This window comes from Columba livia, chromosome 3, assembly GCF_036013475.1.
Source record: "Columba livia isolate bColLiv1 breed racing homer chromosome 3, bColLiv1.pat.W.v2, whole genome shotgun sequence".
In the NCBI taxonomy this organism is placed as follows: Eukaryota; Metazoa; Chordata; class Aves; order Columbiformes; family Columbidae; genus Columba; species Columba livia.
In genome coordinates this window covers 57,734,013-57,750,227 of record NC_088604.1, presented here as the reverse complement: position 1 = coordinate 57,750,227, position 16,215 = coordinate 57,734,013, and the positions used below count along the sequence as shown (strand labels likewise).

Below are 16,215 nucleotides of genomic sequence, written 5' to 3'. Positions count from 1 at the left end.
TTTGCTCCAGAAAGACTGGGATTTTTTAAATCAAACTTTTATCATTTAAAAATAAATTCTTTGTTTTAAATTAAGTATGTACATTTTCAAATAAGACAAAATTCTATATATATATATAAGATAGAGATAGCCAATTAACATTTCTTTTATCACTGCAAGGAAAATGATTGTTACTGGTGACAACTGAAAATCTGGTCAGAAGAGTTTGAGTGGCCTCAAGAATGAAGAATTCCTTATTTTAAAAGACTATTTTTCAGTTCTCTTCTGCACATATGCTGATCTGTTCCTTTTGGTTTCTTTTCTTCAGATGTTAAGATAGGAGATCCTGGCTTCAGTCTAGATAGGATTGCTTTTCTGCAGTATATTGAAATAACTGAGGTTTATTGTCACAATTTTACTGGAGTATTGCTGTGCTGTCGCTAGCTTTCTTGCTTTAATGGTTAAAGTGGAGAGGATCTAGAATCTTCCCTAAATTAGCACGTGATAGGCTGATAGACTGGTTGAGTAACCAGCTTTCCAAACCCAGATTCTTCCTATTCACACCTGCAATCTTGAAGCTTTAAAATCACATTTGAACTCATTCTCCAATAAAATTTAAAATACCTTGTAAAATGGTGTCCCACTGAGGTAACTTCTTTCCTTCAAAAGAAAGCCACTTATTAGTTACTTTCCTACTTACCTTAAAAATCAACCTGTCTGCAAACTAAAAACTAAAAGGAGAAAATGAAAACACTCTAAATGAATCCTGCATTTAGGTGTGGCTGAGTTAATACTCATTCATCGCACTTTACTACAAAAAAGGCAAATTTGAAAAATAGGAAGAAGGCCTGAAGATAATGGAAATTGAGTTATAAAGCAAGTTACACACAGAACATGTTATGCTACAAGCATGGTATTATGTAATTTTTTCATAAAAGCAAAAACTTCTTTTGATGTTAGAATCTAAGAAATGTTGAGGTCAGAAATCATTTGTGTAAAATTCAAGTGTTATCAAACTTTCCTGCTCTATCAAAAACCTTCAGATTTCATTTGAATGACACTATACTTAGAAATAATGAAAACATAAATCAGAATGCTTTTGCCCTTTAGATTTCAGCTAGGTTGACTGAAAAGAGCTACTCATCCGCAAACACTTAAATTCACTCTTCTCTAATTCTACGCTGGTTCTGCTAAAGACAAGTATTGCTATTCGACCTAAGGTACCAGTAAGGTCCAATTGTTTGGCTCTGCTCTTGGTGAATAAATGTGCACCACTTGCAGTCAGAACTAGAAATATGCAATGATGAAGTGAATCTATCCTGTCAATTGTCAGCTAATCCATATTTAGATAGCACTATATACTGTCATATATTGTTTGTATTACCTAGCAGGAATGAAACCACTCAGAGACAAAATGAAATGAAGTTATCAGATAGAGAAGGCACAGAGCTGCTGTTGTATTAAAGGTATTGTGTATAGACAAGGAGTCCTCAAAATCATAGCAACTCTGGTCACTAATGTCAACCCTAGAACTCAGTATTCGTTCACTCTTTCATTGCAAGCAGCATAGTTTTACAACAGTCCAAGTGTTTTACATCATACTTATCATTGCCCATCCTCAAATACTTTGTTATGTTTCCACTGGACTTTAGTTAATGAGAAGTAAACTCTGGAACAGCAGTGGCTACTACGGTCAGTAGATAACTGTCATTAATTGGTATCTAAATGATGCTACCACAGACTTGGTACATTTCTGGAGTTCTATTATTTGACTGAAGTTTTAAGATGTGTTTTATGGCTGGGTATGTGTATCTATTACATAGACTACTAGTTTAAACAAGCTATGTTAAAGAGCTTGAAGTTCAGAACTACCAGTACCTTTCTCCAGCCAGAAGCGCAGCTTAAAAAGGTGAAAAGCTTACAGATAGTGATTGCTCTAAGCAATCTGAAATCTGCAAGAAAATAAATTCTGACCTTTGCTTGTGCTACTCGTATGTAATGGATGATTTACACAATGAAGTTTGTCCTTCCATCACATTTTTTTTTTCTTAATAGGTAAGTATGATAGCAACTCTTTCTTATAACACTGCTGTATTTCTATTGGTAACTTGCCATTGATGCTTACAAAAATGACAGTTGATCTCATTTTGCTAATTGAATAATGTCATTAGCTAAACTAGCTTTCAAGGACAGAGCTGACTACATGGAAAGTCCATCAACTTGAGTGGTGTTTGCCTTGACAAGGGGGATGGAGATTAGCTGTAGTAAAGGTCACAACTTATTCTCCTTGGTGTTTGTTTCCAAGCAACCCTGTCAGTTTGTCTGTGGTTACAGCACACAAGTGGAGTTTAGTTTGCTTTCCTGCCGCTGCAAGTAAGACACTGAAGGTGGTGGCCTCTCTGGAAATGAGCCACTGTGCTCCACATCAGGTGGCTGAAGAAGTTCCTGCTCTATGGTCAGGAGGCTTGGAAGCAGAGCCGCAGGAGAAGCCAGTAGTTTGTGTGTGCGTATGTGAGAAAGCACAAGTATCTTGAGGCTGACAAAAATGGACCAACACTTGTTTTTGTGTAGAGGTCATGCTGAAGTGGGACATAAATCCATCCAACTTAGTGCAAGTTAACAGGTTAAGGAACAGCTGAATGGCTCACTTGGGGATGTATGGATTACTAGAATGGCATTCACAGCCAGTAACCAAGACAAATGAGATACCAGAAAACACCAAACACTGATGCAGGGAGATTGCAGGTGACATGCGAGTAGCAAAACAGGACTCTAATGACTGTGAGCAATCCACTGGAGATTTACTCAGAATTGCCTTTGTGGTTTCCTGCTTTTTCTGCCCTGGTTATAAAGGCTTTTATAAACAGGCAAGAAGCAGGAAGCCTGAGGCTGCTAAGGGACAGGAGTGCTCACCTCTCCAGGTGCAGGAGTGCTTGCAGAATATAAGATCATACTAAAAAACCAGGCAAACGTTGCAAGGCTTTTCAGACAAGGAGGTCAGGCAATCAGGTTACTGGGACCACTCTTCCAGGGCATCTGTCTCAGATCAGTGCATCAGTAAAGAGATTACAGAATAATACACTGAGGTGAGCAGTAAAACATTCCCAAGACCAGATGACATTCGTGGAAAATTTTCAGAGGTGTCCAAGGATAGAATAGGTAATTTTCTAATAGCGATGTCCTATTTCTCTCATAAAATATGACACTAGAAAACTGGAGGTAGCTGATGTGATGCCAGCTTCTAGAGTTTCAGGAGAACACTAGGGAACATATTGACCCAGAAACCTGCTGTCTTTACTGACCAGATTGGCAAGAATAGTAATGCACACCCAAGACATAGACACAATGGGAAGGCATCAACAAAGTTTATATAAACAGAAGTAATTCTTCATCAATCATTTAGTTCTTTGAAGTATTCAGGAACCCTGAGGACACTGGAAATCCAGCTGATACGGTTTACCTTCAAAAGAGTTTTTGCCACATGCCGTTCAAAGTCTCTTAGGGGATATAATGTGAGGGCATAAGCAGGAAGGTCCTTGCATAGATGAACAGTCAAAAGATAAAATAAAGATGTCTAGGCAGAAATAGTTGGGTTTTACAGTGCAAAAGATTATTAATACTTAGTTTATGCAGTTCAATATATTTCTAAATGATGTGGAAATAGGAGAATAGTTGGTTGGTCACATTTGGTGATGCTACTAAAGGTACTAAAGACAAAGACTGACTGAAGAACTGCAGAAGGACCCCATGCTACTGAGTGATAGAGCAAAAAACCAGCAGATAAAATTCAATAGTTATAGATGTAAATATAAGGCACAAGGAGAAAACTCTCTCCTAACACCATGTACAGCGATGGGCTCTGAGCTTACTATTACCTTTCACTAACAATATTTTTGTATTACACCTAAGAAAACTTGGCACAATAACAAGCAGCAGTCCGAAAAAAAGTATTTTGAATGCTCAGAATTATTTAAGAAATAAACAAAAGCTAGTGCATTATTCCATTGTATGCACTTGTGGTGACCCAGCATCTCAACTAGTATTCAAAGTTTTACTGTGCCTATTTCATAAAGACTGTAGTGAAATTAGAAAATATGCAAAGACAATTACAAGGGTAATTGAAAGTATGGCCCAGCTTTTGTTTCTGGAATGATTAAACAGCTTAAGACAGTCTTGGCTGGAAAAGTGGTGGCTGAGGACTGAATATCTATAAAACTACAGTGGCAAGGAGATGGTGAATAGGTATTGAATCCAATACAATAATTAGAAGGCAGAAGCAGCAGGAGAAAATGAAAAGAAGGTGGCATTTCTTCCAACAGCATAGTTAAACTGCTGAAATTAATGCAGGATGCTGTGGAAGGCGTGATTTTATGAGTGTTGGAAAAGTGACTGAGAGAAGGAATGGAAGAAAAAAAAAATCTACTGAAGGCTATTATATGTAAAGACATAACCCCAGTTCAGTGGAATCTTGACAGAACTCAGAGCAGGTACTGCTACACACCCACCCTTACTCTCTATTTTTCCCAGCATCCCTCTCAGCCAGGTAGAAGAGGGTATGAAACTAAATCAGCTGACCCACCACCTCTGTTGCTGTGCAGTGAGGAGCAGGAGAGGAATGTCTCCTCAAGCTGGACACAAACAAACATTACTGTTGTAATACAATTAAGACTAAAATCCTCTATTAGAGAGAGCGCAGACTGTGCTAACACAGCCAGGGCCAGGGCAGTATCTGCAGGGATCACAGTAGGTAACTGCCCTGCATGCAGGGCTCACTTTCTTCGGTGGTACTGATGGCCACTGAAATCCATGGATACAATAGTAGGAGAGAGAGAGTTTTTAATTGTGTACCTCGTGCAACCATTCTTGGAATACCACATGCACTAATTTAAAAAGGATGTTAATTAAACTGGAAAGTTTAAGTGCACATACAGAGCACTGCAAAGCAGTTCTGGATGTTATATGTTCTGCAGTTCTGTGTCCTAAATGTTGTTGGGAACAGGATGAAGTGTCTCAACTCGCTCTGATGTTGACCCACAGGACACCACTGGCATAGATCACAGCTGCATCAGTGACAATATATACAGGAAAATCAAGTGTAAATGCAGCCTGAGAGTGGTAACTGTACTACAAGTGCACCTCTGAGTGTCCTCAGCTTGTTTCAATGGACAAATTCACTGCATCCTCTGATAGAAACGAAATAACCCCAGGCTACTGCCACAGAGGTACTGCTTTGGATAGCCACTCCTCTTCTTCATAATTACTGGTTTGGAATTACATCAGGGACAATAACAATAATTTTGAGGAAGACTGTTAACTATCTTCAAGTACAAAATAACTCTTTGAAAACACTAACAGTCAAAATTCTCAAATAATACTTTCCATTAAGAATTTTCTAAGTTCAGCTGGTTTCCTTGGGGGTAAATACGTCAGTTGCGTAAGTGTGAAAGTTAGTTGTCCTGCTTTTAGGACCTGTATGAGTAAGAAGAAAATACTATTTCTCTTGGTAATACAGAGCTAACATTGCTAAACACCGAGTCATTATTAGAACTGCCTACTAATTTCCAGTAAACCACAATTAGGCAAACCAGACACAAGCATATGAATTTCATGAACATCCTCAAATACGTGATTTGAGCTCCGGAGTCTTTGCTGATCGCTATAGTATTATTTGAAAACAGATCTTACTCTAACTATTAGAATATGAGGATGAGTTCCCAGAGCTGGTGCTGAAACCACACTACAGGTACTTTCTGCTGAGCTTGACTACACTCGAATCACGAGCCGCATCAGACAAAAAGACTTGCTGATTGCTACAGTTCTGTCCTTCATTTCTTGATAGGAAGAATCTGTTCATCTTGAAGGCAGTGCAATGGATGTACATATTAAGTGGCTTCAGCAAGAATATCTGAAAACTCAGAGGAACTGGAAAGAAGTGGAAAACAGAATGAATGTGACAATAGAAGTACGGAGGAAGATGATCAGCTATAAGGCACCTTTGAAAGACATTCTTAGTCTATTTCCTTTCTTAAGATGTCCTTACCAGGTAACAGAACTATTTTTAATAGTGACATCTATGTTATAGATGTGATACAACCATAGGCACCTATTTTAGTGGATGTTTCCAGTGAAGTATCCATCAACATTGTTCTGTTTAATATCATTTGTATTTCTGCTGGCAACTCCACTTTAAAAGATTCACCAGTCCTGTGCTCAACATGCCACTCGCAACACCAGTGGGTTTTCTGAAGTATTTTGGTGTTACTTGGTATATTTCTTCCCTGCTTTGAAAAGAAATGAAACCACCCCCTCCAGTTTATAATCTTATTTTATTGAGCTAGTTTTATCCTGTCTTCAAAGTGTGCACCTTATGTGTTGTTTTCAGTTTGGGTTTTGAGGATTGCAGTAATATCAAATTTATCTTTTTCTTCTAGCTTTTTAGGGAGTTCCAGCTTCTCACACACATGGACATTTATAAGAAAACAGTTGAGATTTTGGAGATTTATTCAGAAAACATATTATCTTTGTATGTGGTGAGGAATAATCCAATTAACATTATGCTGCAAGAAAATCTGAAGCGGCACACAGAGGAAGACATTCTGAAATGTCAGTACAAATCTTCTATGCTCTGAATATCAGAGTTTTGTTGTAGCTAATTGTTGTTACTTACGTAACTAAACTAGCTCTAATTTTACTGCAAAAACATTTTAAAATGTCACAGTTGCTTGAAAAATATATAGTGATGGGGAAGCATTAAGAGTAAAAGCTAATAACTTAGTAGGAAGATTAAGTCTGTCAGGTATTGACACTTCATTTTTCCTAATGAATAAGATATCAGGCTTGGTAAAGTTAGTAAGTGCCTTAAAATAAGATGAGCAGAATTATGTATTTCTTGATATGTGAAAGACTTCTTATTTTCTAAAAATATATGTGGAAAACTGGTTTAGAAAGAGAAATAGTCCCATAAAAAAAAAGACAACTTCCTTTAGAAAGAGAGATACTGTTTCTGCAGTTGAAGTCTTTATCCCAGTGAAATAATGGGAAAAGTAGTTACTGATACCTGTATTTCAAGTACCTGGTCTCTGCAGAGAGAAATTGCAGGAAAAAGTGTGCAAACTGGTACCCCTGGAAAGCTGGTACCACAGTCATGCAAAGAGATGCAGGTACCCTGATGTGTTTGGCTCCCTGGCTGTGAGGGAGAAAGCATCTGCTGCCCCTCAACTTCCACTCTGAGAAGTCTAGGAGTGCAGTTCTGCAGGGACAAAACACTGAAGGAATTACTCATAATCTTTATTCTTCCCAAACTGCAGCTGTAGATGTCTATGCCTGGGTTTAGCTCTGTGAGAAGTGTTCCTTTGATTGTCATTTTCTATCAAACAGGCATAATGCCAGGATGTCAAATCTAAGGCGACACAATATGAACATGTGTGTTTCCTGTAGCAGTTTCTCTCAGCTTCTTAAAGAAGTAAGCAGAGTAGCTTAACATAGTGGGTTTTTCTTCCTTTAACAACACGAGTAAGTAATTTCCCCTATGCTTACACAATATGCCCACAGAGATTTTAACTCATACTTTAGTAAAGTCCCAATGCCTTTACTTTCCTGGTTTTTCTTACAAAGAACCTGACCTGGCACCTAGATAATAAATGCCTGACAGAACAGTTTCAGTGCAACACACAACACCAGAACTCTGACCTCCAGAAAAGATGTTACAGTGATTAACAGCTGAACTGGAGGAGTAGCGGGTACCACATCCCAGGAGGTTCAGCAGCACCAGCTTGTGCTGCAGCCTTTAAAGTGGAGTCTTCTGGCAACAGAGCACCCCAGAGATATCTGATTTACTGGGGAAAGAGAAGTCTGGGCAGGGGTGGTGGGGCAGGAGGGTTACTCAGCTCACAAACTCCACTAGAAGCAAACGAAAGCGATGCTTACTTAATGTGAGAGAAACTTAATCATAATATTGAGCAGTAGAGTGTCATGAATTATTTGAATACTACTGCCCATTGCCACCTGAGGTCCATAAACCTTCAGTGTGGTACAAACTACTCTTCAAAATGCACTGAACAACGGTTCCACTGCTGAGCTGTTCACTGTTTCATAGGCTGCAATTTGCTTTTACAGGACATTTTAATTTGTGATTTAGCAGAAATCCTTGCCTTTGACAGATATGAAAATGACTGCTGCATGTTTGCTCCTGCCAGTTGTCTTTGGAGATGATTCCAGTCTGTTTGCTGCAGTGAACGAGGAGGTAGGAGACAAAGCACTAGCAGTCTTGGTCTCTCTTCCTTCTATGAGCGGCCCGGGTGCATCACTTGGCCTGTTAGTAGCTCAGCTTAGCTCCTGGAAAAGGACGACATTAGCCTGCCTTTTGGGTAGAAGGCAAATATTCATAGAAATACTAGCTAAATTCAAAGCAGTGGTATTATGCTTACTTACTTCTCTGACCTGTTCACCAAAGTGATGCTGTGACGTCATTTGAAATACTCCATTTTTAATTTAGGTGAAGGTGGCGACACCAGTGTTGGAAGTAAAAAATCCCTTCAATGTGAATTCATGCAAGTTTGCGCTGTACATAGAAAGAGAAGAGCTTGCCCAGCTCAATGACTGCACCATGGCCCTGGCAGCACTGGTGGCTTCATTTCATGTGTTCGATATCGCATGCCCCAAGAGAATCCACAGGACACTCAGCTTCCTGGAGTCCCTGGTCTTTGAGGTGAGGAGCCCTGCATCCCTGCCCGCCCAGGTAAACAGAGGTCTGGAGGTACCCAAGTATCCCACTATGTGATGGTGCACACAGCATTCCCCTCAGGAGTATTCGACATTTTGTCAGAATAAATCCCTTTGTTGTGAAGATAAATCAGTGCCATTCTCTCTGGTGGAAGTGTATGTATATTTATAACTCCGTTGTGTTTAATAATGCCCTTTTTTAAATGGTATTGGCTACTTTTTTAAAAATTATACACCTAAGCATTTATTTTAAATGGAAATTCTAGAGCAGTTTAGAGGCATTAGAAGCAATAAATTTTTCTAGATTACTACGTGTTGTGTATTATTTTTCCATATAGAGCATTTAAAAGATTCAGATAGCCTTTTGACTGTCCGAATTAAAAACAACACACTTGAGAGTTAATGTGAGCACTTCACTGCTTCAGATGCTACTACATTTCATATTTTGAAGTGGCACAAGCTGAAGATCTACTTGTTACCATAATTTCATTATATTATGGTCACTGAAAGCCTACTGTAATGATCTTCGTGTTTTAAAACGGTGGAGCTGATTTATAATTTGCAGGATGGTGAATTTTCACTATTTTCTCCACACATTAAACGTGGGGTTTTGTTTGTTTATTTTAAAATATTAATCCTGAATTTGCTATGTAGGAATTCTGAGATGAGCTCTCAAAGTAGCAAGAATGACTTACCTGGGATGCTGCCACGTGCATTTGTAACTACAGCTTTGGGGAAGGGGAGAGGACTCCTCATTTGCTTTTTGAATCTGTTTCCCAGAACAAATCGCTTTCTCTACATGGCAACCCTCCTATCTGCCCACACAGAGTGGAGGCCCCCTCCTCTCTCCACAGCCTCCTCCTCAACACGTTCCTCTTAACTCTTGCATGTCTGGAAATACTAGGGATTACTGCCTGACAGTGCGCAACTTTGGACAAGCACCTAGTAATGGACAGTAGCAGCAGACAGCAAACAACACCCATTATATTAGAAATTAAAACGTCTCTTTATTAAAACCCTTAGTTCTAATGAAGAGATCAGTCTTCCACCAGTTCTAAAATGGCCCATGTAGCCACAGCAGTGTTGGTGGTCAGCATGATTCTTTAAACACTCACACGCATAGCTTGGAAGGGCACTGAAGTTTTGTTAAAGCCTCCTGGGCAGCGCTGACTCTAATGCAGAGGTTACAGTGTAAGACCCTGCAGAAGGAGGGGGGTGACCACTGCAGTTAATGGACAGACTCTCTTGCTGAAGTCTTGAGATTTTTTCATGTCGCTGCCATGCAAAGCAAGGGACAATCTTTACCTGTGTGACAACTGGGCTACCTCTGACACGACATACAAAACCAACTGCTGGTTTAAAGATTCAGTATGTCTCCTGAGTGTTCTTAGTTTCCGAGTGAATTTGCTGGGCATACTTTTTGCAAGAGAAGCGGCTACGCTCTGATACCTCACCACGTGGGATACAAAAGTAAGGATTATGCATGTCCTCACTGAGTGACAGCTGTATGAAGAAAAAATTGGGCTCTGCATCATCTAAGCGAGGTTTATTCTACATCTTGTAAACAGTATTAATTAACACATTTCCTAAACCACAGTACTTTGTAAGTAGGTATATCAAAATTCAGGCAGCTACTAACATCCTCAAACAGTATCTGTCAAGATGGAAATCTCTTCACTGGTTCTCACTGCAGGCTAGAGGGCTGGCACACGAGAGAAACAGAGGGTGAGGGAAAAGAAACTACATGAAATGACAGAACGAAAGAAAACAGAAGAATTTGACATTTTACTGATTTGCATGGGCAATTTTAGCTCCTGCCAGTGACAAAATCCAGGTCCATAAACGGGGATTCCGATTGTGACAGCAGGTGGCCTGTGGGCCTGAGGTGTAAGTGTTCTGAGAGAGGGCAGAAAGCAGTAGCCAAGTTGGTCTTTTAAACTCATGGCCACATTGAGGAATTATTCCACACCACCCTGGCGAACAGATGAGTTCACCTGAGAATCCTGGGCACACACAAATGTAACAGACAGCTCCAGTTCAGGTTTTATTTGTATTGTAGTACAATAAGAGTGCAATTTGAATGTACAAATATTGAACAAAATGTAAAAATATTATTTACGCAAGGCTATGGAAGGAAATTAATAGAGCAATGCAACTTACTTCATACTGACCCTGTTTCACCTCATATTATGGCAGCCAACAGTCACCTACATGATCTGGAAGGGCACAGAGACTTCTTGAAATCCCAAGGAACTCCAGCCAAAGAACAGCCTAGCAAAATCAGTGGGAAGATGTGAAATTCTCCCAGCTCTGTGCAACAGAAATGCTCTGTTCTCAGCTTCAGAGGCTGAGCTGAGCAACTGCCCACTGCAGCTCTAAGAAGAGGGCTGCCAAAAATCTTGATCCAATTCTGTACTTGTAGAAGTGACATTCTGCAACAGTCCTCTGTATACAGGTAGCTAGGCTTTCTCCCATTCAAAGTGCATCTGGTTTACATCTTACATATATATATATATACCAAGTGTAATGACTTTCCCTGACAAATCACGATAATAATCCTCCAAGAAAGAAGGTTGCCTCACCTGAGTACCTGCTGGTGGCAACCGCAGCCTTGCTAATGACCTGGTGACACTCATGCATTTTGCACCTAGGATATGCCAATGCACCATATGCCATTAAGTATCCTTTTCCTCTGAGCTTTGTCTTTCTCCCAGTGCCTTATTCATTTACAAATCAGACTTTCCAACTAGGAAATGGTGGGTGAAATAATTCTCCCACCATTGGGAAAATAAACCTATATCGAATATGAAGCCAAAGTAGCAGTCATAGCTTTAGCACACGGTTTTTCTCCACTGTCGTGGTAACTATACTGGAGACTGGCATGTGCAGATAGGACTGAATATATTTTATTTTTTCTAATATCCTGACCTCAAAATGCATGTATTTTCCTTCATGTGCAGAAGGACTGTAGCAGGCTCCCGTGGCTGGGGCTCTATTGTGCAGCATAAAGAAAAAGCCTTCTGTGAAGTCAACCTTTATTTTTCAGTTGCAGCCTTCTGTATTCTGATCTTTTGGTAAGGTACATTAAAGATGCTGGTGGAAAAACTCACATAACATTTTTGTAATCGTGCAAAAGTAAAAACATTCAGTTATCAAAAAAGCATTGTAATTTCAACCCCAACAAGGTTTGTTTTGTTTTGTTACAAGCAAACAGACAGTTTTATAATCTGTAAAGTTATATGCTGTAGCATAAAGTGTCACATATGTAACATTAAGTGTTTCATTTTTAAACTATGGCACAAATACATTTAGCCATAACAGTCTTATCTGGCTACCTGTAGCCTAATTTTTGGCTAATCAGTTTTTATTTTGATAGTATGAAGGAAAAGCTTCTGAAAAGTAAAATGGGTACATGAAGGAGAATTCAAGAATTCTTAGAAAATATTAACGTTCCCTTATATAATACAGCATAAATAATTAATGAAGGTTTTCATGATGTCCAGAGAAAGTTAGGGATCCTAACCATCCACGGAGAATTAGCGCCATTAGTTTGCTAAATAAGACTAGCTGACTCGGTTGTTACACAGCACCTTCTCAAAAGCTCAAACACTTCCCAGAAGGATTCGGATGTGTACTGGCTCCAGGAGAATATAAATAGTCCATCAGTGCTGAATGCACATTTCTTCCTTTCCGAGAGTCCCTGCTCAACAGTTCTGGCGAGTCTTTGTGCTTTGAATAAAACATGAGCTCCAGTGGAGAAAGCTGGCTTGTACACATTACCTTCAAAGTTCATTGTGTGAGTTTTTCTCTGCAGCTTTGAACATCAGAATGGAATTAAAGATTTTTAGGGCTGGTCCCAGTTTAATGCTCATTATTTTGACTATGTCCGATTGGGTCATTAGCAGAAATGCTTCTCCATCAATTTGCTTTAAAAGAAAAAACACACAAAGCTATTAATAGGTCTGACAGCACAGCGGTATAGATGTTTCAGAAACATGAAAACTCCTGGCAGTTTTAGGCAGTGTAAAGGAATACCTGAATACCAACCACTTGCTAACGCTTTCAGGATAGCTTTGATGTCCACCTTTTAGACAGATCAGCTAGTCCCAAAGAACAGGATGATGATGACCTTTCCGTGTGAAAACAACTGTTTGGCTAATTTTCAGCTAACCAGTTCTTATTTTCATACTGACAGTGTAAGGTAAAAGCTATTGAAAAGTAAAATGGGTAAAAAGTAGAATTCAACCGCACTGCAGGAGAGTAATGCTTTATAACATCTTAGTTACTCCTTTTATGCAAGGGTTCGTAAGAAAGCTTCTGGATTTTCCCCTCCAGCTGAAGAAGTGGAAACCCCTTCGGGAATCCCCCTGTTCAATCAATAGCAAAATGAATTTGGTCCCAGATGTAAACAGGGCCTAGGCTATATAAAACTTCCTCTTAGACACAAACACAACATTTGAAAACACTGATTTTTTTTTTTTTTCTGCTAGCCTTGTGGTGTTGCCATTTTTATAAACGTTACAAGTGAATGTTTTCCTGTAAGTGAACTGCTCTGTCAGCAGGAGTGCTAAATCCAAACGTGAAGAGCCACAAGGCAAGGCCCTCACTACGAAGGGCTCCAATGGGGCCAGCACTTCTTGTGTAAACTTCAGGTCACTCAGGTATCTGCTCCAAGCTTTCAGTGTAACAGATGCAGCACAGCTAGGCCTAAAAGCCAACTGTGGTCAAATCAGGAGTGCTGCTTAGGATTAGAGATACTAATTTGAGATAAAAATAGTGTAGTTAAGTTTCTGTAAGACAGAAGACAAGCTTTCTGAATCAGACACGCCGCAAAGGAAGCCTGCAAGGTACACCCCAGCACTGCAAGGCAAGAAACATGGCAGTGAGAACAGCATCACACACTTACCACAAATACTTTCTACTCATTTAATACACAAAGCCAGGCTGGGTAGGCTCAGAACCAGGAGTGTGGGAATGTGGGGGTGACCAGCTTTTTGCAACATCTTAATATATGCAGGATGAGGGTTCATTTCCACAGCAGAAGTTTGAACCAGCACCTTCCACCTACTGAAAGACCTACTGATGCCAGCCAGTCCTTGGTGGTTAGCCTCACTGGGAGAGGTTTAATCTACTACTCACAAAGACTGAGAGGCTGAATCCTGAAGAGGTAGGCCAGGGATTTGCCACTTGGAAGACACAACAACTGGTTGAGAAAGAAGCCTCTGCGTGTTGGGTTCTTCAACATCTTTAACAGAATTTTCTTACACCTCTGAGAATGAAAGCACTTAGGATTCATCCATTTCTGTGGCACTCTCCACCTGCTGACTTGATGAGCAATATGCCAGCTTGTATTGATGTTAAAACCCATTGGTGAGACACCCTAAGAAAACACAGGGGATGATCTAGGCCTGCCTACCTCCTGCAAATGTAAAATGCCTAACATCTAGGCAAGTGAAAAATGTCCAGAAGATTCAGCCTGTCAGTCCTTTGATATGCAACTGTCATAGTCATTACACACAGTCTGAAAACTTTTGTGGTAGGAGCTTAGCAGGGCCATGTATATGCATTTTCCTCAGTAGGTGCCTTCTCAAGTCTAAGTACCACAATTATTCTTTACTTGAAAGGCTGCCTGACTTGGCATATTACAGTATCAGACTCTGCCCATTCAGGTGGTCTGGCTGGGATAAGCACCTGAACTATTCACTCTAGCAATCTGTGATCAAACAGCCTTGAAACTAAGCATTAACAGGAGTAACAAACCTCTGAGCCACAAAGAATAAACCAAGCTAGCTTATAAAGGCTTATTGTACCTAAAAGCCCTATCAGTTCCTAATGACAACTTTGGCACAACAATCTTCTCAGACAGCAGAAATGCAAGCCTGGAATGCTCACGCAGTGAGTACACACTCCTTTGAACCTCCTCAGAAGCCTTCAGATCTTCTCTCTTCCCACTCACTCAAATCACATTCATAAACTGGCTATATCAGGAGGAAGAGCATCAAGAGCCAAGTGTCATCAGACAAGATGCAAAGTTTTAAGAAGTGGTTATCTTAAACCACTGTTGTGCTTTATTTTACTTATTAACCCTGCAGAAACAAAATTCACCCACCTCATCTTTGAACACCTTGCCATGTTCTTCACATCCTGGTAAACTCCGTATAAATTCAGAGACCTGCCACCAAAGTATACAACAAAAGATTTAGTAAGACCAGTGTTTTCTCAAAATAGTCTTAAAGGCTGACAATCATTAAGGCAAAGTAGACATTGTTTGTACAGCCTTATATTAAGTGTTCTGCCTTCTCCTATAAGTTCTTGGTGTCCTGCAGCTGGTTGTTTAGGGACAGGATTCACAAAATCTGTAAGCTAAAAGAGCATGTGCCACTCTTGTCCACAGAACATCGAAGAGTGGGACATGGCTACTCCCTCAAAATTACTCAGGTTATTCTATCCATGAAGATTCAGAACCATTAACCTTCTCTCAGTGAACCACTTATCACAAACCAGAATGGCTGGTGCCTTCCTCTTCTTTATTCTTTATAGCACAGGGATTAGCAAATTCTTTTTCAAATTTCATGCTTCTTTCTTCTCTGATTAGAGGAGAGCTGATCATCCCAGCTGCAGAAAACTGCCTTAAATCATAGGTCCCTCTGAAAGTGAAGCAGGGCTTAGACCCTGTCTGTCCAAGCATCATTATGTACTTGAACAGTGACAGGGCCCTAATCTTGAAATCAGGTGTCAGGGCCTGACCATATCCACACAGTTCCTCTCTGTACTATATTCTCACCCTCCAAAACAGTGTGCCACATCCAAACTATGCACCAGGAGTACTTCCTTGTTCCATGCTGACCCCTAAACCATTCCTTCAAATTATTTCTGTGCATGCTAGATGTTATTAGCATAGAGCTTGAGCACCTGACCTGTGGAGCCACACATTTAGCACTTTTCTTTCCCTTTTGAAACCCTGTGGATATATATGTATAGATATATATTTCTCTATTTGTACAGATATGACTTAACACTTACTGCTTCTGGGGCTGGGTAGCAGCTGAACAAGCATTTTGGGGATCTGTAAAATTAGGTCCGGCTGACTCTAATCCTGAGTAGTAATGCACAATTGTTGATTTATGAGGTTAATGTAAAGCTCTGAACCAACCAAGACTTCAAGGGCAGAGGCAGTGAGGCAGAAGATACAGGGGAAACCTACCTCATCTGTACTCCACTTGGAAACTTTACTGGCTGGGATCCCAGCTACACTGGGAAGGAGTTTGCTCTGCTGTTCCCAGCGCAGGGGTAGGCCAGGGATTTGCAACTTGGAAGACACAATAACTGGTTGAGAAAGAAGCCTCTGCGTGTTGGGTTCTTCAACATCTTTAACAACAGGAAGCAACAAACAAGCATTAAATTTCTCAGTCAGTGATGAGATCAGCCACAGTAAAAGCACGTTCATTTCTGTTGACATATACGGGCCTCCCTCCACAAGCTATAGCTTTGCTTACACCAGAATTAGAGGAGTAC

The 16,215-nt window shown here is 40.1% G+C and overlaps 2 protein-coding genes across 15 annotated transcripts in view; one reads left to right on the top strand and one right to left on the bottom strand.

Moving 5' to 3' along the window:
• Positions 1-9,011, top strand: part of SAMD3 (sterile alpha motif domain containing 3) — a 69,703-nt gene extending 60,692 nt beyond the window's left edge. For all 7 annotated transcript variants that reach the window (XM_021297138.2, XM_021297135.2, XM_065056931.1 and 4 more), the window contains 4 exons: positions 5,819-6,022; positions 6,411-6,582; positions 8,139-8,221; positions 8,474-9,011. In XM_021297138.2, the coding sequence (XP_021152813.2) occupies positions 5,819-6,022; positions 6,411-6,582; positions 8,139-8,221; positions 8,474-8,758 (744 nt within the window). In that variant the 3' untranslated portion in view covers positions 8,759-9,011. The remainder of the gene's footprint in view (positions 1-5,818; positions 6,023-6,410; positions 6,583-8,138; positions 8,222-8,473) is intronic.
• Positions 9,012-10,731: 1,720 nt separating this feature from the next.
• The window catches only part of L3MBTL3 (L3MBTL histone methyl-lysine binding protein 3), an 80,560-nt gene continuing 75,076 nt past the window's right edge, over positions 10,732-16,215 (bottom strand). For all 8 annotated transcript variants that reach the window (XM_065056927.1, XM_065056925.1, XM_065056926.1 and 5 more), the window contains 3 exons: positions 15,905-16,068; positions 14,810-14,872; positions 10,732-12,626 (listed from right to left, as the gene is read on the bottom strand). In XM_065056927.1, the coding sequence (XP_064912999.1) occupies positions 12,483-12,626; positions 14,810-14,872; positions 15,905-16,068 (371 nt within the window). In that variant the 3' untranslated portion in view covers positions 10,732-12,482. The remainder of the gene's footprint in view (positions 12,627-14,809; positions 14,873-15,904; positions 16,069-16,215) is intronic.